The 25,308-nt window shown below is 32.3% G+C and overlaps 4 protein-coding genes across 4 annotated transcripts; 3 read left to right on the forward strand and 1 right to left on the reverse strand.

Moving 5' to 3' along the window:
• Nucleotides 1–207: 207 nt before the first annotated feature.
• LOC103863828 (zinc finger BED domain-containing protein DAYSLEEPER) lies at nucleotides 208–2,853 on the forward strand. The gene is made up of 2 exons (XM_009141580.2): nucleotides 208–375; nucleotides 707–2,853. Exon 2 carries the CDS (start codon nucleotides 712–714, stop codon nucleotides 2,653–2,655), a length of 1,944 nt encoding a protein of 647 aa, XP_009139828.1. The 5' UTR covers nucleotides 208–375; nucleotides 707–711; the 3' UTR covers nucleotides 2,656–2,853.
• An 827-nt stretch (nucleotides 2,854–3,680) lies between these two features.
• On the forward strand, nucleotides 3,681–5,979 carry LOC103863829 (UDP-glucose 6-dehydrogenase 4). The gene is made up of 2 exons (XM_009141582.3): nucleotides 3,681–3,811; nucleotides 4,289–5,979. Exon 2 carries the CDS (start codon nucleotides 4,305–4,307, stop codon nucleotides 5,745–5,747), a length of 1,443 nt encoding a protein of 480 aa, XP_009139830.1. The 5' UTR covers nucleotides 3,681–3,811; nucleotides 4,289–4,304; the 3' UTR covers nucleotides 5,748–5,979.
• A 1,412-nt stretch (nucleotides 5,980–7,391) lies between these two features.
• LOC103863830 (phenolic glucoside malonyltransferase 1) lies at nucleotides 7,392–9,470 on the reverse strand. Its single transcript, XM_009141583.3, has one exon. It carries the CDS (start codon nucleotides 8,924–8,926, stop codon nucleotides 7,541–7,543), a length of 1,386 nt encoding a protein of 461 aa, XP_009139831.1. The 5' UTR covers nucleotides 8,927–9,470; the 3' UTR covers nucleotides 7,392–7,540.
• Nucleotides 9,471–23,337: 13,867 nt separating this feature from the next.
• Nucleotides 23,338–25,250, forward strand: LOC103863832 (histidine-containing phosphotransfer protein 3). Its single transcript, XM_009141584.3, has 6 exons — nucleotides 23,338–23,874; nucleotides 24,298–24,428; nucleotides 24,521–24,592; nucleotides 24,682–24,753; nucleotides 24,824–24,896; nucleotides 24,975–25,250. The coding sequence occupies exons 1-6, from the start codon at nucleotides 23,809–23,811 to the stop codon at nucleotides 25,026–25,028; spliced, it is 468 nt and encodes a 155-aa protein (XP_009139832.1). The 5' UTR covers nucleotides 23,338–23,808; the 3' UTR covers nucleotides 25,029–25,250.
• The last annotated feature ends 58 nt before the right edge of the window (nucleotides 25,251–25,308 follow it).

Raw genomic sequence — 25,308 nt, forward strand, 5'->3', positions numbered from 1 at the left:
ATATATTATTAAATATTAATTATTTAGGTTGTTTAGAAGATAATTGCCACGGTTTTAGGAGGTTTAGAGCGTTAAGCGTCGCCAAAAGCCGCTTTAGAATACTGCGCAAACAAGACACATCGTTAATAACCAAATCTAGACCAAAAAGCGAAGTGCTAGACCTCATAAGCGTTGTTAAGTTATCAATGGGCTGTAATTGAAAAAGCCCAATAACTAACCCAAAAGCTCTGTTAAAAGAACTTTTTCTCGACCTATTAATTGTTATTGACCTAACAAATTATCTCTTTACCTTGTGCTTTCTTCCAGACCAAAGCCTCTCGGGTTTCTCAAGCCCAAACAGATCTGGACATAGCGTTTTCTTCCTCGAGCTCGAAGGTAATGTTTCCGACCTTGATTTTAATTTCGACTTAAAATTGTTTGTTCTTCGCGCAATTATTTCGAAACAGATCTGCAACTAATCCGAACCCGTCAACAATATATTTACTCATGGAGGTTTTTGAATATTGTTTTAATTATAAGTTGATAAAGGCCGACTCGGATCTGTAATAATCTGGGCTCTAGTTCATGTCTAATCGATTTCAGAAGTCCCAGATCTGTTCTTGCCGGATCTACGCTAAGAGTTTGGAAACACCGATTTTACCCTCCCCCAATAATATTGATTAAACGCTGCGTTTTGTGTCTTTTTGTTTTTGTTCATTCTCTGTAGCCAAGATGGAGACAGCAATGGAGGTATACAATGACGTTGAGATGAGCACACCACCGATCAAGCGACGCAAGAAGAAGTCAAAGGTGTGGGAACACTTCACCATCGGTGTTACAGAGCCTGGTTGCAGAAGGGCTTTCTGCAAGGGCTGTAACCAGAGCTTTGCTTACAGCAGCGGCACCAAAGTGGCTGGGACCAGCCACCTCAAGCGTCACATCGACAAAGGGACTTGCCCTGCGCTTCTTCATCATACCCATGACAACAATGACAACGACAACAGCCAACCGATGATGACGACTCCCAAGAGTGACCACACACCGAGAAGGCGTTACCGGACCCAGAACACTTACGTTCCGTTTGATCAGGACAAGTGTCGCCACGAGATTGCTAAGATGATCATCATGCATGACTACCCTCTTCACATGGTTGAGCATCCAGGGTTCGTCTCCTTCGTGCAGGCTCTTCACCCTCAGTTCGACAATGTGAGCTTCAACAACGTGCAAGGAGACTGTGTGGCGACTTACCTCTCCGAGAAGCAGAATGTCATCAAGTCTCTGGAAGGGATCCCTGGACGCTTGTGTCTCACGCTGGACATGTGGACGTCCAAGCTCACTCTTGGCTATGTGTTTATTACCGGTCACTTCATTGACAGTGACTGGAAGATACAGAAGAAGCTTCTCAATGTTCTGATGGAGCCCTATCCAGAATCTGAAGAAGCATTGAGTCTTGCTGTTTCCAACTGTGTTTCTGAGTGGGGTCTGGAGGGGAAGCTGTTCTCTGTTGCCTTCAACCATCCCGCGAGCAAAACTGCAGTTGAGAACATCAGATCTCTACTCTGTGTCAGGAACCCTGGAGTACTGGATGGTCAGTTGGTGATAGGGAACTGTGTTGCAAGAACATTCAGTGGCCTTGCTAAAGATGTTCTTGATAAAGGCAAAGATGTGATCAAGAAGATCAGGGACAGTGTGAAGCACGTGAAGACCTCGGAGTCTCACGAGGAGAGGTTTGTTGAGCTAAAGGAGCAGCTTCAAGTTCCTAGCGACAAGGTGCTCTGTCTTGATGATAAGACGCAGTGGAACACAACGTATAACATGCTTGTGGCTGCTTCGGAGTTGAAGGAAGTGTTCTCTTGCTTAGACACTGCTGATCCTGACTTCAAGCAACCTCCTTCAGCAGAAGACTGGATGCACGTGGAGAGTCTTTGCACATTCCTGAAGCCTCTTTACGAAGCAGCCTCCACTCTTCAGTCTAGTGGAAACCCTTCTGCTGTGACCTTCTTCCATGAAGTGTGGAAGACACAGTCTGATCTCTCTCGGGCCATAGCAGGAGAGGATCCTTACGTTGCTGGTATAGCTAAAACCATGAAGGAGAAGGTCGACAAGTACTGGAGAGAGTGTAGCTTGGTTTTGGCAATGGCCGTTGTGATGGATCCTCGGTTCAAGATGAAGCTGGTGGAGTTCAGCTTCTCCAAGATATTCGGAGAAGACGCTGGGAAGAACATCAAGACCGTGGACGACGGGATCCACGAGCTCTTCAACGAGTACATGGCACTCCCTGCGCCGCTAAAACCAGCATCCGAAGCAGACGGGCTGTCTGATTTCGACAACTACATATTGGAGACAACGGGGCAGAACCTCAAGTCAGAGCTGGACCAGTACCTCGACGAAACGTTGCTTCCCAGGGTTCAGGAGTTTGATGTCCTCGACTGGTGGAAACAGAACAAGCTCAAGTACCCAACATTGTGCAAGATGGCTAGAGACATCCTCTCCATCCCGGTCTCCGCTGCAGCCTTCGACTATGTGTTTGACATGGAACCGAGGGAGATGGATGAGTACAAGACGTCACTGAGGCCTGAGACTGTGGAGGCGCTGATTTGCGCCAGGGAATGGCTTCTTGAGAGCGATGCTTCTTCTCAGCAAATGTCGAGTGCTGTTGTCAACGCTGAAGCCTAGGGTGGGGCTTTGCTTTCTGTATCATAATCCATGTTGTTTTCTACTACTTGAGCATTGGACTTTGCTTTGTTTATCTCTAATCTTTGCTGTTTCCTACCTACTTGAGCATTGGGACTTTGCTTCGTTTTATCTCTAATCCTTGTTGTATTCTACTATTTAATTAGATGGTGCTTCCTTTAAGATGCTTAGTTAAATTTATACTATAATTCTTTAAAATGTCTACTGCAATTTGGATGGGCTGTGGATAGGACGTTCAATGTGCTCAGCGTATGCGTCAAACCAAGTGTTAAGACTGTTTGTGCATGTTTCCTTTGAAGCTGCACTTATGATGAACCCTAATTGGTCAAAGAATCAAGTTTTAGAAGAAACTTGTTGGTCAGACCTGGAATTTTTACAGAGGTTAATGCATCCTGAATACTTGCAAAACGAACCGGGATTGATCTTGTCGGCATTTTACCTACCATGGACTTGTAGATGTGAAAAAATTTCGTTTACTTCGGTTTCGATTTTGGTTAGTTCCGTTCGGTTATTTTGATTAGTTCGGTTCAGAATTTCGGTCAAGGTTGGTGCTGTTTGAAATTTATTTAGAAAACCGAACTAACCGATTCTCGAACCAAACCGAAATTCGAATATTTTTTTACTAAACTAACCGAACTTTTCGTTTCGGTTCGGTTCGGTTAAAAATCTCTAAGCCCTAGATGTGGCTAAAGGTTACTTATGGTTTACGAAGCTGAAATCTTTACCCAAAGAGGTAAGCCAACAACAACACATTTCTCAGTTTGAGTGAGCACCGTCAAACCATAATAAGCTGTCTTCGTCGTCTGCAGATTTTTCATAAACTTGTTTTTTTTCTAACTGCAAATGTGTTGCTTTGCTAGTGAGCTCGTCGTGCACACCCTTCATGATGGATGGATGTATCATAAGCATGGCCTACTTTCATCAGGGGCATTCTCGTCATTTCATATAATACTTCCAACGTACTCTGCGTTCACCCTTGCGTGTGATTAAATGGTTGTCCCACCATAAGTTAGCATGTCAAAAGGGGTAAAATCGGAAATGTGTCTCCTATAAATATCTCCCCTCTCTTCTTTCTTCTTCGTTGAAACTTCATTCTCCTCTTCCAAGAGAACATCTTCTTCGCTGCTAATCTCCCAAGGTATCGTCGATCTATCTTTTCACCGATTCCTTTCAATCTCTAAGCTCCATTTTCAATTTGCTCTTCTCGCGAGGTAGTTGATTCTTAGCTGATCTCTGAATCGCTGATTGATAATCTCTCAGATCTTAGAGATCGGATCTGTATGTGTTTGAAATCTAATCAATAACGCTCGAATGTATAGATCTCTTGTTAATTTAGCTAGATTGTGTTTAGATCCGTGTGATTCGCGAGAAATTTTCGATCAGATTGAATCGTGAGTGATCTCTTGCTTGCATATAAACTCCAGATCTGATCCGTTTCTGGCTTTGATTTTGAATCACGAATGTGGATCTTTGTTGCTATTCGATCTATAGCAGCTTTGATTCGACGACTACAGAGGGAGATTGATTTGGACTCTTTGAGTGTTGCTATGCGATCTTGATCTGTATCGAAATTGGTATGAATGTTGTTATGAAGTTTTGATTCGATTATTTGCAGAGAGTGTTTGAAAAAGATGGTGAAGATCTGTTGTATTGGAGCTGGATATGTTGGTGGTCCAACGATGGCTGTGATTGCACTCAAATGCCCACACGTTGAAGTAGCAGTCGTTGACATCTCTGTTCCACGTATCAACGCATGGAACAGTGACCAGCTTCCCATCTACGAGCCTGGCCTTGAAGACATCGTCAAGCAATGCAGAGGCAAGAACCTCTTCTTCAGCACCGACGTTGAGAAGCACGTCAGAGAAGCTGATATCGTCTTCGTCTCTGTCAACACACCCACGAAAACCACTGGTCTTGGAGCTGGCAAAGCCGCCGATCTCACTTACTGGGAGAGTGCTGCTCGTATGATTGCTGACGTGTCCGTTTCCGACAAGATCGTGGTTGAGAAATCGACTGTGCCCGTGAAAACAGCTGAAGCCATCGAGAAGATCTTGATGCATAACAGCAAAGGGATCAAGTTTCAGATCCTTTCGAATCCTGAGTTTCTCGCGGAAGGAACTGCGATCAGTGATCTTTTCAACCCTGACCGTGTTCTCATCGGAGGGCGAGAGACACCTGAAGGTTTCAAAGCTGTTCAGACGCTTAAGGAAGTGTATGCAAACTGGGTTCCTGAGGGCCAGATCATCACGACCAATCTCTGGTCCGCCGAGCTTTCAAAGCTAGCTGCAAACGCTTTCTTGGCTCAGAGGATTTCATCAGTCAACGCCATGTCGGCTCTGTGTGAATCCACCGGAGCTGATGTCACTCAAGTGGCCTACGCTGTCGGTACTGATTCGAGAATCGGTCCCAAGTTCTTGAACGCTAGTGTTGGATTCGGAGGCTCTTGTTTCCAGAAGGACATTCTCAATCTGGTCTACATCTGTCAGTGCAACGGACTTCCAGAAGTTGCTGAGTACTGGAAACAAGTGATCAAGATCAACGATTACCAGAAGAACCGATTCGTGAACAGAATCGTCTCCTCTATGTTCAACACAGTCTCCAACAAGAAGGTTGCTATCCTCGGATTTGCGTTCAAGAAAGACACGGGTGACACGAGGGAGACACCAGCCATTGACGTGTGCAAAGGTTTGTTGGGAGACAAAGCGCAGATCAGCATCTATGATCCTCAAGTCACTGAAGAGCAGATTCAGAGAGACCTTTCGATGAAAAAGTTCGACTGGGACCATCCGCTACACTTGCAGCCGATGAGCCCGACCACGGTGAAACAAGTGAGTGTGAAATGGGACGCGTATGAAGCTACTAAAGACGCGCATGCGGTTTGCGTTTTGACTGAGTGGGATGAGTTCAAGTCTTTGGACTACCAGAAGATCTTTGACAACATGCAGAAACCAGCTTTTATCTTCGATGGAAGAAACGTTCTGAATGTGGACAAGTTGAGAGAGATTGGTTTCATCGTTTACTCCATTGGTAAGCCACTTGATGCATGGGTTAAGGACATGCCTGCTTTTGTCTGAATGAGAAGAAGGTAATAATAATGATAATAATTTGGCTGATTCTTTGTTTCTTACGTTTTTGTTGTTTGTGGTTTTGTTTCGTTTTACAGTTTGTTACTCTTTAATTGTGTGTTTCAAATTTTGTCAAAGAGACGACTTTGTACTCGATATGGTTGCATCATTTTGTTATTTTGTTAGAAAACAATAATGTTTACTTTCTTTAAAATCCAAATACATCTTATTTTTAAGTCTAGGATTCACTGATTCAGATTCAGATCACTTATTGCAAACTGTAGCTTCCAAATTCTTGTAGTTTTAGTAATAACATGAGTTTTGTTTTTAATTCACTATTGTTTTTAGTTCATATATGGATCCGTCTCAATCTTTTAATCTTTTAATATGCACTAGATTTTGACCCGTGCAACCGCACGGGTGTTTGTTTTCACTTTTCTATACATAAATTATTGTTTTAGAACATAAGTTGTATATATTTTTAATATTAATCATATACTTAAATATTTATATAACTATTTCAAATACAATAATTTTATAATTTACATATTATAATTAATTAATTGTTTTTGTATTTAATTTATGCTAAATTCTGACCCGTCTTTCAAAACTGGATTTCTTTTTACCAATATGTTTATGCTTATTCATTTTATATAATTTATTATTGTATATATAAAAGTCTAAGATATGTTAATTTTTAGACATGTATTATATAGTTTGTTAATTTTAAGCTGTTCTATCATCATATTATATTTTAAATAAATATTTTATATTTATGAAAATAAAATTTATAAATTTATCAATTGAATATACTTTTATCATATTTATTTAAGTATAATAATTGTATTTTAACATGATCATGACTATAAAGTGGGTAAAATAGGATATAATTTATTTATTTCTTATTTTATAAACGATAACTTAAAATATATTAAATTATTGTTAAAATACTTTTACACATATTTATTAGAATTTTTAAATATAATATATAAATATATATTATATTTAAAATGAAAATACATTATGATTAAAGTAGTTGCAAAGATTTTATATTATAACCTTACAAAAATACATATTAATTTTTATGCATGTATTATATATTTTGCTTAATCCATCTTACCAACATATTAGATTTTATTTTTGAACATAAATATTTTATACTTATGAAAATAAAATTTATAAAATTTATAAATTTAATACAATTTTATTATACTTAGCTCAATATAATAATTTTCTTTTAATATGATTGATTATGATTATATAATATATAAAATATTACAGAATTTTTTATTTTTTATTTTATAAATGATTACTGAATTTATTAATGTATAATAATAATTCAAATTAATTTCCAAATTAATGAAAAATATTTAAATATAATTTCGAAAATGAAAATCTTGTAAAAATCTTTTAAAACAGATTTGTTAGATTTTTAAAATAAATATATTTATATTTTAAATAAAAAGATATCAAAAGATATTATGATTAAAGTATTTTAAAGATTCTATGTATTATTATTCTTAATAAAATACATTTAATAAGATTTCTAAGTGATGGTCCAAATAAAAAAAATCACACATGAAAAAAGTCATGACTTCTCTTTTAATATATAAGATAATTTTTTTTTGTAAGCATAAAATTTATATATCAAAATTTACTCCAACAAAAATTTGCAATAAGCTGAAACCCTTAGAATTGATTACAACTGCTATTACTGAAAACACTAACTCAGTTTTAGTTTAATTATTATTCAATTCCTTAAAAAAAAAATGACAGAAAGGAAATTTTAAAAGGAAAATGATTTAGCCTTTTAATCCCTCAGGAAGCAAATAAATCAAATTCTCCATTTCGTGTTTCTGGAGAGAAAAGCCAAGCTCCACACCACCAATCCCATCTCTACCGTCCGCCATAGAAATCACTTCCCCTTGATCGATGGACACAATCGCAACCCTCTCCGGTTTACCCCACCCGAAATCTAACCCGTATACTCCAAACCGGCTTGACCCGGAAGCAGAAATAAGCTGCGCTCCTGGTGGAAGACTTGAATTCGCTGCAAAAATCTCTGGAATATTTGACGACACCGTTTCATCCAACTCCTCAACCGAATCGCTAACCATTCTCGCCGCATTCAAGAACCCTTCTTCACCCATAAACGTCTCCGCCGTTAACTTCATATTAAACGACGCCGAAAGGCAGTTCCCGAAATAATTCGAAGGGATCGGCGGATCAAGAAGGCTTCGACAGTCCACCGAGAACACGTACCCGATTGGTCTCTTCGGATCTCCGCCACGAGCTCTGACTAAACAAGTAAACGCGTACGAGAACGTAACCACAAACGTCGACAATCGAAGCTCTTTGGGTGACGAGGACGCAGACGATTCTCTCTTGAGTCGCTCTCGAAGCGTTTGGATATCTTCACGAGTGAGATCGAGAGTGAATCGGACGACGTCGGGACTAGGCTCCGGCGTCGGAAGAATCTTTAAGCTCTTCACGTTGCCGTCGGAGATGATTTTGAGTTTAGACTTCCAGTGATTCATAACCTCCGTTTCGATATCGTTCGGATCTTTTATGACCGTACGATCGTAAATCGGGGTTAGATCCTGCGGTAATAAAGAAGCGTTTACCGTTTGGTCTTGTTGGAGTTTGCATGTGTAGGCCCATGATTTGAGGAACATGGTTGTCGTTTTTCCATCTAAAACGGCATGGTGTGCAGCTACACCGACGCAAAATCCTTGGTTTGGAAAAAGCGTGACTTGAAACGACACAGCAGAGGCTGATTCGTCGGAGGTTCGTAACTCGGGCACCAATGGGTACAACTCGGTTGTGGGGAACGGTTTGTTTCCGGTTAACAGTGAGAAATCGGCTTTTGACTCGGCTATGGTGAATGAAACGCCGTCGTTTGGGGAGTAGACTAGGGTTGGTTTTTTGTCGAGTGAGTCCCAGACGAGTTTCCCAGCGAGTGGGAGGTAGTGAGAGAGGGATGAGGAAAGAGAGGACTTGAGATTGGGTACGATGACCGAGTCGAAGAAAGGGCGCGTTACGTCCGTAAGTCGGTAGAAGATGACTCGTTCGACGGGGTGGAGTTTGTACCAGATTAGGTCAAAGAAAGTGAGCGGGAGAGTGAGTGACTCGGACGAGTCAGACGGGGTGACTCGTGACACGTCGATGACGTTAAGCGAAGAAACCATTTCTTTTGGAGATTTCTTTTGTGGTGACAGATAACTGATGATGAGTGCGTATAGATTGTAGAGAAATTCAGTTGTGTGAACAAAATAAATTATAATCGTTATTTATTTTCCACCGACTGAATTTATCACCAACCAAAAATCTCAGTAACCTAAAATTGACTTTTGTCTATTGTATTAAAAACGTGTCAGAAAGAAATAAGAAATTTCTTTCACCCTCAGTTATGCGATCAATAAGGTGTTTTTTCCACCATAATAAAATTTTTAAATTTAAATTATATTTAAAAATTATATTTATTATTGTTTTATATTCTATTATTTATCATCGATATTTTAATATAAATGTTGATTAATTTAACATAAAATTAAAATTAAGAAAACCAATGAATTTTATTTTTTCAAAATTATATTTAAAAATAGATATGTAATCTTCAAAATTATAATTTTTAGATAGATGTCTTATCTGTTTCTTTTGGATAAAAATATATTAAATCAACTTGTATAAAATTAGTAAAAATATGATATGAAGTTGTATAATTATCAAAAAATAAAATTAAATGTTATTTCTAAAATTTGTAGATGTATAAAAGAAACTAATAATATTACGATTAAAATTTTATAATTTTTTTTAAATTGTAAATTTTGAAAGTTGTTTTCTTAACAAAATTATATAATTATGAAAACTAGAAATAAATAATATTTTAAAATTTCTAAAATTTTATTATATATATTATTATATTATTTGATGTCATATTTACTTAATGACGATGTATATTTTACTACTATATTGTAAAAAGTTTACCAAAAATATAAATAATCATTAATTGTATTTATCTATATCACATTTAATTATGAGTCATGTCATGATTTCTTATGTGTCATGTCATATTTATTTAGGAGTTTTTTGGATTTATCCCCTCTAGATAAATGTATAGATAAAAAATCATCAATAATATTTTATTATTTCATATTTCATACTTAAAAAAATAAATAATAATAAGTATTTGTCAAGTTATGTTATGTTTGAAAAATAAAAAGATAAAAATAAATAAAAAAATAGTTGTTACAAAAAGAATATTGTAAAGCATGATCAACTAATATAACAATTTTTTGTCATTTATATTATTAAAATAAAATTATTATAAAAATATAATATAAAAAATTGTTAGACCTATTCATTTTTTGGAACTTAATCCATTATATACAACTAAATTTATAACGATATATATAATATATATATGCGTATGAACCTAATGCATTATGATGGGGCCGCTAAGATAAGAAACTGACCACTCCTATTATTTCCAAACCCAAACATATCATAAACTAGTGGTATTCCGGCGCTACGCGCCGGTTCATATGTTTCATTCTTACATGAATTTACAATTTATTTTATGGTCTTAGTGAATAGAGTATGTTCGAAAATATGAAAATGAAAATATGTTGAAAGAGAATGATATTTTTTCTGATCTATTTAAGTGGTTAGCGACTATAAGGTATTACTTTGTTTTGAAGTAGATTAGTTCAAAGTGGAATAGTATAAGTTGTAACTAATCGATTTAATAAAAGTGAATAAAAAGCCGATAATCGTAAAAAGGTTAATTTAGTTAAAATTTAAACATAAAGTAAAGTTAATATTTTATTTAAAGAACATATTTATACGGTTAAGTATCATGTGGTCAGTATATAGACGGAACAATTTTTGAATTTTTATTTTTATTAAGTACCAAATAGTACCTACAGGCGGGTGAACAAATGAGCAAATAATATAAATATTATTTAAAATTTAGCAAACTTTTGAAATTTTAATTTATTTTAATTTAAAATAGTATTAAATTTTTACTATTTGTTGTTTTTTTCAAGGAATTTCTATCTCTTTTATTATTCCATTTATAGATTATATACTTGTTCGACCATTAATGTGTTTCATGCAAATGAATTTGTTTTAAATTTTTAAATGTTTTTCTAATTTGACTATGGTGGTCCCAAATATTTCTTGACATTGATAACCGAGTAGTAATTGATTAGCTAGACAAACTTAACTTATTAAAAGCAGTGACATGGTTTAAGAAAAATGTCTTAGTTCATAGAAAGTGTTTTTTTCTTTAAAAAAAAAAGCCTTCAATGCAATGTTCATGTGAGCGTGTCTTCGTAGTCAATAACAATTATCATTATATATATACCTAGAACCAAATCTTTAGTTATATCATAATTCTTTGTCTTCTTACTCTAATCACTCAGTATCATGTTTTGAAACACTATCTAAGAAGACCTGTTGTTGTCGCAGTGATTATAGTGATTATAGTCAGTCAAAGATTTTTGTATCACATATACTATAATAACTTACACCTGTATCTTTTAGTGATTATAGTCAGTCAATGATATCACAGATTAACATGAAAACCGATTTTAAACGTGTTTTTTTTCCTTGTCTGTAAACAATACGACAACATGTTAAAAAACTGATGATACATCTTTAATCAAAGTGAAGCTTTGCTGTGAGACGAACTTTTAAATGGAGAAAAACATTGTTCATAAACAGCAGCCAAAGATGAGATGATAAATGATTTTTGCTTAGGTTATATGAATCCTTTGTATGGGTATTATAATAGTTTGATGCTTTGGACTCTGCCAGGTTGATTTCAAGGAATTATATTTGGTGAGCGATGCTTATGGTGATCATTTCAAATAATCAAAGCTGCCATATTAACCGCCCGTTTGTTTTAGCTCTGAATTTGTCAAAATTAAGAAGTTGTGAGGATTCCCAAAAAAAAGATGAAGTTGTGACTATATCAATTTGACCAATCAGATGTATATTGATCGTAAAGACAGCACTCGAAGTTGGTAAAGTGTATTTTCTAAATGCTGAATCGTATTTATTACAATAAACCATAACAAAAGATTACTCATACGAAAAGGAGGTCTCTTACAACATTTTCCAATTAAAATAAATATATTACATGTTTGAATGGCATAAATTACATGGGAACAACATCTAAAGACTTTGAAACACAGAGAAGAAGAGACCAACCTCAACTCAGATCTTAAGTTCTCCTTGTTGCTACTACCCCCGTGACGTTTGAGCTCACCTTTTATATGTGGTATAGCAGGCGGCCCGCGGGACGGTTGATATAAGAACGGTTGATATAAGAACTTGTAATTCATGCATTATGGACGTGAGACCCTTGACTTTTAATTAACCAGCGAGCAACATGTCATGAGGGAGACTAAGCTTTTCCACTTGCATGTACGGTCCTAACTTAATCCTGGTGCGTGACTGACATCTAATTCTATGCCCAAAAGCTTGAAAGTCAACATGAGATCGAAAATTTTCAACATATTTAGTTCAGTTTGTCCTTGAGAAACTATATGAGACAGAATGACTGCACATAATTGGTGTTTATTAGAAACTATTGTTGTGACAATAGTGCTGTAACTTAACAGGAAGACCGAGAGAGATATGTTCTATGAGCTGATACTATACGTCTGCTCCAAAATAAAATGTAACTAAACAGGAAGATAGAGACAAGAAAAAAAAACTGACCTATGTGGCTCATCTTTGAAATAAAAGAAAAAGAATGTCAGGAGAGGAATTTGATAATCACCATGGGGTATGATACAGATTATAACATCAAGGCAAATTCAAACGCAGTTATCACAAAGAAGTCAGCTCCTGTAGGTGCAACACTTGAGCCAAAATAAAAATACGTAAGTGTAACTTATCGACATGCCAGTGAGTGTGAAGAAAACTCTTTGCGTTAGCCAATGATATGAAGAATACAGAGGAAGCACCATTAAAGTTTGCTCCTTTACGAAAGAAAGAAACATAAATTTGTAAGTTCTTTTGGATTAATAAATAAACATTTACATTGAAATTCGTGAAAATAGAGGAAGCAAAATGGACAAACCAAGTGTGTTGACCTTATTGCCATGAAGAGAGAAAGAAACACAGAGCTGTGATTGTGAGAAAAAACAAATGAAAGAACAAAATAACTTGTATTAGGAAAGTTTAAAGTTAATAGGAAAGAAGGAAGGAACTTGGAGCTATGATAGCGAGCAAAAAATATTAACCTCGTTGTGATGAAGTGTTTGTGATAATTCCTCTCTTACTTCACTCTCTGCTCTAAAAATATATTCCTTTTCAAGTGCTTATTGAGCTTCTCCTGCCTAAATACCAATGCGAATCATAGGGAGTGAGATTTAGAAAGAAAATTAAATTGGCTTTGAGATCTCCATCAAGCAAAAGGAAGATATCAAATACCTTCATAAATATCAATTTATCTAAGCATCGTGTTCTTGGCAAGAATATTGTCTACTCATGTAGCAATTAACAACCTTTGGCTGACTCCTTATTATGAACCGATGAATACTGAAATGAAAAGCCAAATTATTTGTAACCTTAAAATAGAGATCAACATATTTATAGATTGACAAATCAAGTATAACTCACCAATATTCATCGATCTATGAAGCCTGATATCCTAAATTAGTGTAACAAAATCCAGTGGCCAGAACCAGTGGTGAAGCATCAATCTAAGGTCTTCAACCCACATGCAGAAATATCAATCATCGGAATTCACCATAGTTGGAGTTGATGTTTGACAGAGAGCCACCTTTACGGATTTCGTACCGGTGGGACTATTCATCGCAGACAACAAACACATTTATAGGTGGAGCTTCAGTCGGATGGATGCTAATGGCGATTTAATGCGAGAGAGTGGGAGAAGTGGTGCTAACCACATGAATGCTTGGATTAATGTATCTGAAAGAGTAACTGAAGCCGTTTCACAGAGGGTGTTAGGATTTGGTGAGATCAGAAGGAACACGGCGACTGGACTTATGATCTCCTCCGTCAAATTAAAACAAACCCTAAATAATTGGGCCAGTATGAAAAATCATTTATAGGCTCAATAAATATCATAATTTACACAATACGTAACATAACTCAGCGAAAAAAACAAAATTTGATGTTCTATAAAATTCATGCCAGGTGGCACAATTTGCCCCAGTCTAAAATTTGAAGTGGAGGCCTAAGGAGAGAGAAAAGTCTCCTTTATTGTATAAGATTTGAATGCGATAGCACCAAAATAATTGCGTTTAATGTACTTGGTTATGTAAATGTGGCCCTAGCCGTCAGAGGGAAAGAAAAAAGGATATTTTTTGTGTGCTTACGCCAGTGGCTTTCATAGCAACGGCACTAGAATTTTTCTTTCAATGGTTTTATCTTCCTTGTTTTCTAGTATTATGGTTTTACTTTGGTGGTATCTTTCCAAGTTTACTGGGATATTTTCATTTTTACCGATTTTTGTAATCTGAAATACATTCGTTTTGCTCCAATCTTTGTTATTATGATTATCGCAGATTATTCGATGGGTTCTAGAACACACTTTTTGGAAGATATCTCTTCTGAAACATTTTTAACCAAAGAAAAAAATCTATTTTTAGCTAAAGAACTTTTATTGTGTAGGTAATGAAGATGATTGCAGCCTGTTGTGATGCGGAAAAGCACTTCGATTGTCAAAAATCGAGGAATAAGATCATTCTGATATCAATGTTTTGGCAACATCCAACTAAACTTGTTTTCTCTTGTGATTTATCATTGATTTCTCTTCTAAGAGTATTTGTTAGATCATATTTTTCGACGGGTTAGATTATTTCTCAAGAGCTTGCTTTGGCTTTCTTGATCCAATGTATCATATCAAATTTTATGTTATTCATTTTGATAGACAATATCGAATAAAAGAACTTTTAGACAAAAAAAATAAAGATAATGTAAAAATTTAGGCATGTGATATTATAACCTCTTAAGTCCACCTCTTATTACAATTAGATCACAAGCAAACATATTCATGCTTTATATTATTAAATGTCTTTACCATCAGAAAATGATTATCTAACCATTTTTAACATGTCTATTGCTGATGTTTATTCTACGTATATACTTATTAGTTATCTAAAAATTATCTAATCTATTAAATTAGGCTCCTATAGTTGTATCTACTGTTAAAGGTTGTTATTAGGTTTTGGACACATTCAAAATCTTTCATTAATACTAAAACTACTTATCCTTTATATGTTAATTCTGGAGCACTAAAAACATGTTTTCGTAGCCACGTGTCATCATTATGATGATTTTTAGAATTTTTAAAAAAATAAATTGGTCCATATAAATATATATTATACTTTTTATTAAACTAAATTTGAAATTGATTAGTAGTATACAAAGAAATATTCTTAATTTCTTCATTAACTAAAAGCTACGAAATTACCTAATATGATTAACATTTATATGACAATTAATAATTATGAGTAATACATATTTTATATCCTCTCTATTTTTGTTTAATTTTATATTATTAAAAGAATTAAACAGTCATATTAAGCATATAGTAAAAAATAGATTTTTTCTTATATGTTGTATTTTAAACTTTTTTACCGACTATAAATTAATTAAAATTGTAAAAGTCCCACATTAAAATTTTTGTGATCAATGGTTTAACTTTTATTTCTTCAAGCAAGATATAAATGATCATAAATCGTATGAATATGAAGTCTCATCAATAAATATTCATATTATATATATGTATATTAATATCATTTAAATTAAATTATATACTATATTAATTTCAAAATTTTCATTGGTTTTTTTATAGATCTTAATATTAGATGATAACTTATGGAGAGTTAATAGTAAACAAATCGAGAGCAGAAAACATAATTTCCTTTCGTCAATTTACAATTGATGTTGCTTATCTGGTTTTGGTGATTAGTGTTAACCGCAAAATTCAATTTTATTTTGTGCATATCAATTCTTAAAAATAATTAAAATGAATTGTAATAAGTTAACTCTTCAAACAATGGTGATACATTTAAGGGATCAACATTTGTATTCGTCATTTTACAATCGATAAAGATTGTAGTGTTACAAAATGCTAAAATTATTTAATGAACAAAAATTAGTATAAAAAACTCACCCGCGCATGAGTGCAGGTTATCATCTAATATAACATATAACCAAATTACTTAATTTAAACCAACATCACATTAAACCATCATTCGGTTATCTACAGATAAAATAATAATACAAAATTCAAATCATTCGGTTTAGCTTCATTTCCATAAGTTGGTTTACTTTAGTCTTTCGGTGATTATCCGCACACATACGCGGGAATAAAATGCATATTCTAATAATTGTTGAATATGAAGTTTGACCATTCATAAGCCTTATATATATATATATATATATATATATATATTGTTATCTATTAAATGTGATTTTTACTCATATAGCTTTATGTTTTTTTTATCATTCATATGATTTTATGATCATTTGTATTTTATTATAAAAACAAAATAAACTATAAATCATAAAATTTTCAATGTGAGACTTTTAACAATTTTTGTTATTTATAGACGGTTTTAAAAATTCAAGATATAACATATACAAAAGATCTAAATTATTATTATATGGTTAATATGATTGTTTAATTTATTTTAATAATATAACATTAAAAATAATGGAAGATATGTAAATTATTGTCAAATCTTTATCATCAAAATCATTAGTTGGCGAATATATATTTTATTCATTTTTAGTAATTCTGTAGCTTTTATTTAAATAAAGAAGGAAACATAATAATTATAGACTATTAATTAATTTCATGGTTAGTTTAATAAAAAATATATAATATATGTTTAGTGGAACAACATATTTCTCTAGAGACTTTAAGAAACATTCTATTGATGACATGTGTCATAGTTAAAATGTTATAATGCTTCTCTTTTAATATATACTAGATCTCGATCCGCGCAACCGCGCAGATTTTTGTTTTCATTTATTTTTTATATAAATATTTTTTTTTCAATTCTAAATTGGTATATATTATAATATATATGTGTCTATCAATTTTTATAACATTACGGTATATTTTACATTGAATAGATTGTTTCAAACTTTCACATGTATTTGTATCTTCTTCTATATATATTTTTGGATTATTATTTCATTATAGTAATTATATATATAAATTAGTAAAATATTATTTTATTGTCACATTCAAAGATATTGTAACATTTCACAAATTTAGAAAGTTTTAAAAAATTATACTTTTCGTTTCATAGGTCTATATTATCGAGTAAATATAAACATTTAGTTTTTGTTTAATTTTTAAAATAAGATATATAGTTTAAAAATTTTTTTATTGGTTTAAAGTAGTAAAGATTAATCATTATTAGATAATATGATTTTTTTTATTTAAAAAATAAATCTTTATAGTTATAAAAGTTAACATCGATAAATATTTAAATATTTAACATATAGAGGTATAGTATTACAATATTAAATTATATCTATTTAGTTTATATTATCTATAAATCTAATGAATTATCTATTCTTTAAATCAAATTATTAATAGCCCAATAAAAATTTCTTGTAGGCCTAATATTTAAATGATAAAATTAGAAATTAAATATAACATGACTTTGTAGGAATAGATCTATTAGTTCTATTTTTAAAAAAAAATCACACATGAATCAAAGTTGTGACTTCTTTTTTAATATATAAAATAGGGGATATATATATATATATATTACTATCTCACACATACAATTAAACCATTCGACCAATATTTTTGGTTTTCTTTTATTTTTTGTTTAAGGATTTAACTTTTGGTTTTGTTTAGCACAAACATATAGTTTGAGCCACCTATAAACCACAACCAAATTTTGACGTTTCTTAAGAGATAATTGGCTTACTTTCTTACACATACAATTAAACAATCTGACATACATTTTAGTTTCATATATCATAAACATTTGGTTTAAGTTACCTATAAACCACAACCAACTTTTTGGTGTTTTTTTTTATCTTGCCTATATCACTTTAAGTTAATAATTGGCAACATTCACATTATTTGCTAGCTAGGATTGAATATCTAATTCACTACCTAGAAGTTTATGAAATTTGATATAAACACATTAACATCGTTAGCTATAACATTGCCATCTATTTATGGTTTACCTTACAAACTAGAAACTACCAATCGGTTATTTAAAAATTGCCAAACTGACATTTGAGAAATCATGTTAAATAGAATTTTGCAATTTTCACTTAAATTTCGAAAATACATATTCTCAAAAGGATATTAAACAAATGTTTTTAAATCATTGTGATGTATAATTAACTATAAATCAGTAAAATAGTTCCCGATAAATATTGAACAAATATTTTAATAAATTTAAAAGAAATAAACAATATAGTAAACTTTAAATTTATATATTCTTAAATTTGTTTAAATTTTTTACTACCAGCTTCCATTGATATCTAATATTTTATATTAGTAACAATATCAAAGATAATTGGAGGGTGATTGGTTAGGTGGTATAAAGTGACTTTAGTTTTAATTTTTATCTACAACTTTAAATACTACCAATCATGTTTTATCTTGGTTTTTAAAGGTACAACCAAAAAACTAAAGCTACAGCAAAAACACACAAAAATGATTGTAAAAATCTTATTTTTTAAAGCTTCATCTTTGTAGCTGTAGGAAATTTTAAACCTACATCCTTTAAAGCTAAATAAAAAATCCTAAAGTAAATTTTATACAGTTACAGCTCAATTAGTTATCCTCAATATCTATCTATATATATATATATAAAAAAATGTTTGTCTCCTTCCTGTTTCGTCATATCAGCGCCAGTCAAAAAGTCGAGTTCCCACAGCGTGCCACGTGCCACTTAAATGAATCTGTGCGTTTCATTAAACCAGTTTGTTATTTGCATGGGCCTTTGATTTTGCACGGTGTCCTGCTTTGTAAACCATGAAAATAGTTATTTCCGTTTGGGCTTTGTAAATGGGACTACGACACACCATTAACTCCCACGGTTTCTTTTCAAAAACACCACAGCTAATAATAGGCCATAAGTTACTTTCGGATATTATTCAAAGCCTCTCATCTCATCTGCACATCTTTTCCCAGTAGATGTCACACGATTATATATAAAAGATGTCACAAATTATATATCAGTTCTTTCGTTTCAGTAACTTTGAGAAAATACAAATTGGGCTTTTGATTTTTTTTTCCTTGGATTCTTTCGAGCTTTTATGAGTCCTATCAAAAATAATAGAGAAGACATGAGTTTTATTAAGAAGACTTTTTCTTTGTCAAGGAGACTTTTACAAAACAAAACAAAAAGATGGAGAGAGGGAGAGACTATTATTTAATATGGAGTTATTTTTAAAAATGTATATTTAGCATTGTAATCGTGCTTGATGTGATAATTAAGCCGAGGACTATTCAGGTTTTCATACTTAAATACAAAATTTCAAGGATAAACAGATAATTTTTTAGAACAAAAAAAAAACTAACTACAATATTTTGAAGTAATTCTCATGAAATTTGTTTTTTTTGTCACTAAACTCAAGTTAAAGAAATTAAAAAAAAAAAGAAAAATGGAAACCATAACCAATGATTAATAAAAAATCAAAACAAGTATTTTCATAAAACATAGTTTAAAAGTAGAGTCTAAAAGATATAACATAAAAAAATGAAAAAAATATTGAAAATACACCATATAATTACGAAAAATAAGTCAACAAACAATAATTTAGTGAGAATGCATAATCTAATTTATAATATATATAAACTTCCAAAATATCTAAATAAATCATAACAACAAAAGAAAAGGAAATACATTTGTGATATTATTTCTCATGTTTCATCAAACTCAGACCAGAGGAAAAATAACTATTCTCTCAAATATTTTTTTCTTTTGTGTGTACCAAACTAAAACCTTACAAAATTAATATGAAAATAGATGGAAAAGAACAAGAAGTGATTATACATAATCAAAATATTTTATTTTTAAACAATAAAATTATCTAATAAATTAAAAATAAAAATACCATCCATAGTACTATCACCAAGTATCGACACATTTAAAAAGAAGACGTCATAACATTGTTTCTTGAACTTTTATATTTAATCAAATAATTACAAAGTTCTGATTAACCACAATATAAAAAAAAATCTACAAAGAAAACATATTATAGTAGATGATCTCAATGAAATCAAACAAAACAAAGGAACACATCATTAAATAAAAAATATTATTTCTTTGTTCATGAACTATATAATTATGCAATTTAGTTAACTTTTCTTACGTTTTTGTGATCATTTGTCATATTTAATCAGAAATCACACAATTTCAATAGAAATTTAACAGTTTTTGGAGTAGTAAAATATAAGCAAGAATAAACATAAATCAATCATTTACAGTATAATATAAACACAAATAAATAATATATATTGTATAGTTTTAACCCAACAAAGCATTTGACTAATTTTCACTTATATATCAAGTTTTATAATAGAAATTTACTCTAGCTATTCTAATTATTTTTTATTTATAATCCCGCCCGTAGGGCGGACCGGCCCTAGTATTACAATATTTTGAATTTATGCTATAATCACAGTTTGGAATGAATATTTGATATTTGGTAATTTTTTAATTTATATATATATATATATATATATATATATTTGAAATCATTAAAAGAATTATTTATATTATCTATTGTAAACACACGAATTTTATGTAGAGAATTTGTTATGAGATATCTGCAAATCCTATCGCATACATAATATTGATAATTATTTTACCAAGTTTGTTGAACAAACCATACTATAAGATCTTACCACAATTCACATACATCTGAATATTTTTAAGCATATACCAAATATTTTTTTTTTTTCATAATTCTAAAAACTAGTATTTATTAAAGAAACGGTTTACACTATAAATATAGACATATTTCTTTCATAAAACACGTTCTTACAACTATCAAACAGAAGAACACACTTTGATTCTTCTTCTCATTTTAATATTTCCAAAATTAAAACTGTATAGTTTTAGTGGTTTTGAACTCAACTTGCTGGGGTGAGATTAATTCTGCTACAGACATATGCAGGAGAAGCTTAAGAAGATTAAAAATGAATAGGTTCTGAGTAGAGCTGGGTTGCGGGTCAAACCCGCCCCGCTGACCCGCCAACCCGCGGGTAAACTGATTTTTTTTACTCAAAAAATTTGACCCGCTTGACCCGCAAGAAGAAAATATGAAATTCGCACCCACCCCGCTTAAACCCGCGGGTGATCCGCTAGACCCGCGGATAATATTAATAATATTAAAAATTATTAATTTAAATATTTTTTATTAAAAATAACAATAAAATTTAATATTTAAATATTTTTTATTAAAAATAATAATAAAATTTAATATTTTAAATAATTTTTATTAAAAATAATAAATATTAATCTATTTATAATTAAAATTAAATTATTTTTAAAAAATTTTCCATTTAAAAATAATATTTTTTTAAAAAAATCTTTTTTTTTTAGTTTTTGCGGGTTGGCGGGTACCCGCACTGAATTTTGGCGGATCCGCACCGCCCCGCATAAAAGTCACTCAACCCGCATCCGCACCCGCGAACCAAATTTTTCAAATCACTCAACCCGCACCCGCCCTGCAGCGGATCAAATGGGGCGGGACCCGCGGATAATGATTCATATTCCCAGCACTAGTTCTGAGAAATTATGTTATAAAGTTTTTTACAAAAAAAAAATGTTGTCTGAGAAGTTTTTGATTTGTTGGGTTTTTTATATATCAATTTTTTGGGTTTTGAATATTTTAGTTTTATGTTGAATTTTTGGATACTTAATGTTTATTTTATTTACGTTGCTATAATCAATAAAATGGTGTTAACATTTCTTTGCTATAACAGGAAGCAGCATCTTGATAGATTGCAGTGCCTTCCCTGCCATAAGGCAGCTAAAGCTTGTGTTTTAGGCCACATATTAATCACAGTTTTTAAGGCCACATTGCAATAAAATGATCGTAGCTCAATGTCTAATGCAACATCTTTTTACTTTTTCTTTATTTCAGTGATGTGTTTTGTTTTGGACTTACGTTCCAATTTTCGTTGGTTAGCGACTTAGCGTGGTTATCTTATGAGTAATGTTTTTTCTTCTTTGTGTTAGTTTAGGCTTTTGCTACTATAACATTATCTTTTTCATTCGATTATTTAGATGTTTATCGCAATAAATTTTCATCTTTCATATATAGTTTTGACAGTTTTATAGTTTCTTTTTCAAGTTATTTTATCCTTTATTTTTATAAAATAACTAATATTTATTGATGATCTAAATTAATATACGTTTTTACAGAAGAAAATTTTCAAACAAAAGTTAACCACTATTATAAATATGCTTTAGGCCACCGAATTTTTTGGGACGGTTTTAATTTGTTTTTTCAGTCTATATGTCCAGGCTAGCCACGATGCTGAAATGGGTTTTGTTAGCAATTTAAAATAAATTTTAATATATCAATATTTATTTTGATTCAATTAGCTTAACGGATTTTGAATGGGTATTTTTATTAAGACCCGTTTATTAAAGGAGATTTTAGTTAAAGTAAACATATATTCTATTTACCGTTTACATAAATATATTTATTAAAAGTAATATCAATAATATTTTTCAAAGAATTTTTGAAAACAAAATCTGAGTTTTTCAGAAAAATATCAATTTTTTTTAAAAAAAATCAGTTAAACAGTTTTTTAGAAAAACACACTTCAATATATATTTTTAAATATATTTTATAAAAAATATTTAAACTACCTGAAATTATCGCCAATCTAAGTCGATCACTCCATTAAATGGGATGAGGTTTGAATGGGACGGGTTCATGCGGATTTATCCATTTTAACATCCTTAACAAAATATATGATGCATTATTATTAGATTTTTACTATATAAATATCCCGTTATTTGTAAACGCGGGTGGAAAATCTAATAGTATGATTGTCTCCCATATGTTTCATTCGGTTTGAGTGTTGTGTTGCAGGGAGCAGTGTGCCCAAGATTTTGTCTGGTTCCATGTTTGTTCTGTTAATAGGCTCATTCATTTTGTGTTTTGTCGCCTCTGCTTCTGATGTCGAACTTCTGATCGTTAAATATGTTTTCGTTGCGGTTTCAATCGCAACGTTAGACCAATACTTGTGTTCTCTAATTCCCAAAGCCTCATTTCACTTCTTAGTATGATTGGCGTTGAGTTTCGAAGACTGTTCAGCGACATTAGGTGTTGTTTATGTGTTATGTTTTCTCATGTTTTATGGTGTTATATCTCATTACTCTGCTTTGCTATGGTAGAAGTAGATGTTTTAGCCGGTTTGGCTTTGGTATTGATTGATGTAAACAATTTCTCCAGTGATGGAGATTAATTATTAAAAAATCTGTTGTTTAATAAAAAAAGAAGTAGTAATTATTCAATAATTGGATAGAAAACTAAGTTACGCATTAAAGTAGAAAACTAAAATAATATAAATATTTTAATAACAAAGGAGGAGATCATCCATGTTCACATATCACTCTCTGGATTTGGGTCCAAAGAATCAAACCGATGTTCTGGAGTGCTGTCGACAGAGTAATGATGCTTTAGATGAAGATAAGTACTTTGTGTTTCTAACTTTCTACAGAGAATCTTCCAGCGTGAGAGATTCTTGATGTCTGTGGGTTTTGGAAAAAGAAAACGCACAGAATGAATGAATGTATCAAATCATGAATGAGATTCCGTTTTTCATGGCCTAAATCAATCTATCTCACTTTCTCAACCTTGTCTTTAATTTTTATTTTGACAACTAATTATTGTATTCTTTATGGACTGAATATTTCTTTATTATTTTTGTCCAATAGAATAATGATCTGTAAGAATCTCTTTTATTGGGATTAGCGTTTCAAAGTTCAAAAACTCAGAACTGCTCATTCTGTTTTCCTATTATCAAACTTCAAATCTCCTCCTTCTTCTCTCTGCTTCATCGTCACAAGTAATCATGGACACACTCGTTTCTCAGTTGCAGAGACAATTTCGTGACTACACCATCTCTCTCTATCACCAGGTTTCTTCTTCGTGTTTTCCTCCCAAACTTACAGATAAAGTTAGTAAATTTTAGCATCTGGGTACGAAAATGAATTCAAAGGTGGATCCTTTTTGTTAGAGATGATCCTCTAAAGTTGTTAGGGTTCTTGATTTGGAAATTGAGGGTTAAAGAGTTAGTTTAAAGTTTCTGTGAAATGGGTTCTTGTTTATTTATCTAAAGGTGACTCCTTTTTGGCGATGATCTTCCTCTACAGTAGTTAGGGTTCTTGGATTTGAATTTGTAACTTGAGGATTTAAGAATTGGTTTTAAGTGTCTGTGAAATGGGTTATTGTCTCTTTTTTCCAAAGGTGTCTCCTTTATATATTTATAAGCTTTTCTTACTGAGAGCTTGAATTTGGAAATTAAGGCTTTGGCTGAGATTAGTTGTTTTGGTATGTGAAGGGTTTTCTGGATGATCAGTTCACTGAGCTGAAAAAGCTGCAAGATGAATGTAGCCCTGATTTTGTGGCAGAGGTTGTTTCTCTCTTCTTTGAAGACTGTGAGAAGCTTATCGGTAACATGGCTAGAGCTCTGTAAGTGTTTTTTCTTTTTGACCTTTGTGTGCACATCTAGTATAATCAAAAGATATGTTTTGGTTTGATATTTGTTTTTGTACATACTTCAGAGATCAGACAGGAAACGTAGATTTCAGTCTGGTAGGTTCTAGTGTTCATCAACTCAAAGGTAGTAGCTCAAGGTAATGTTTACTCAGATCTGTAATCTCACTCCTTTGTCTCTAATCTCCTACTTAGTCTTAGTGAAGAGTTCTTTCTTGTTTCTATGTAGTGTTGGTGCCAAGAGGGTCAAAGGTCTTTGTGTTACCTTCAAGGAGTGTTGTGACTCTCAGAACTTTGAAGGGTAAGCTCATTTTCTGCTATGTTCATTTTTTTTATTGTTGAGACTAATTTGGGGAACAATTCTGCTTCAGGTGTGTGAGATGTTTGCAGCAGGTGGATATTGAGTACAAGTCATTGAAGGCAAAGCTTCAAGATTTGTTCAGTGTAAGTGACAAAAGATTATGATAAACTGTGAAAGAACATAGCTTTTTTTATAAATGATTCTTGTATTGTCTTTTGCAGCTTGAGCAGCAGATTGTCCAAGCTGGTGGTAGAATCCCTCAGGTTGATATATAAGATACTTGCCGACGACAGAACATGAATTTGATCAATCAGAGTGATGATGATTTGCATTCTCAGGATGTTATTGTTTAGTTAAAACTTAAAAGTTAAAACACTTACAGAAGTGTGGAAAAGACTGAGTGATTGTTGTTGTTAGATCAGTACTATGTAACTTTATCAATCGCTTTGGTTTGATGACCCTTGTTCCTAATACATAATCTGAATCGTTTGCTACGATTTTGAATCTCATAAAAATCATATGAAGAAGAAGTACATATATGTAAAACGCAAGTCT

The sequence above is a fragment of the Brassica rapa genome, chromosome A04 (assembly GCF_000309985.2).
Source record: "Brassica rapa cultivar Chiifu-401-42 chromosome A04, CAAS_Brap_v3.01, whole genome shotgun sequence".
NCBI lineage: Eukaryota > Viridiplantae > Streptophyta > Magnoliopsida > Brassicales > Brassicaceae > Brassica > Brassica rapa.

Excerpts from the sequence above, each read along its gene's own strand:
- LOC103863828 (XM_009141580.2), top strand. The coding sequence starts at position 712 with ATGGAGACAGCAATGGAGGTATACAATGACGTTGAGATGAGCACACCA.
- LOC103863829 (XM_009141582.3), top strand. The coding sequence starts at position 4,305 with ATGGTGAAGATCTGTTGTATTGGAGCTGGATATGTTGGTGGTCCAACG.
- LOC103863830 (XM_009141583.3), bottom strand. The coding sequence starts at position 8,926 with ATGGTTTCTTCGCTTAACGTCATCGACGTGTCACGAGTCACCCCGTCT.
- LOC103863832 (XM_009141584.3), top strand. The coding sequence starts at position 23,809 with ATGGACACACTCGTTTCTCAGTTGCAGAGACAATTTCGTGACTACACC. Across the intron at positions 24,754-24,823 it reads GACTCTCAGAACTTTGAAGG|GTGTGTGAGATGTTTGCAGC; the intron begins GTAAGCTCATTT and ends ATTCTGCTTCAG. Across the intron at positions 24,897-24,974 it reads AGCTTCAAGATTTGTTCAGT|CTTGAGCAGCAGATTGTCCA; the intron begins GTAAGTGACAAA and ends TGTCTTTTGCAG.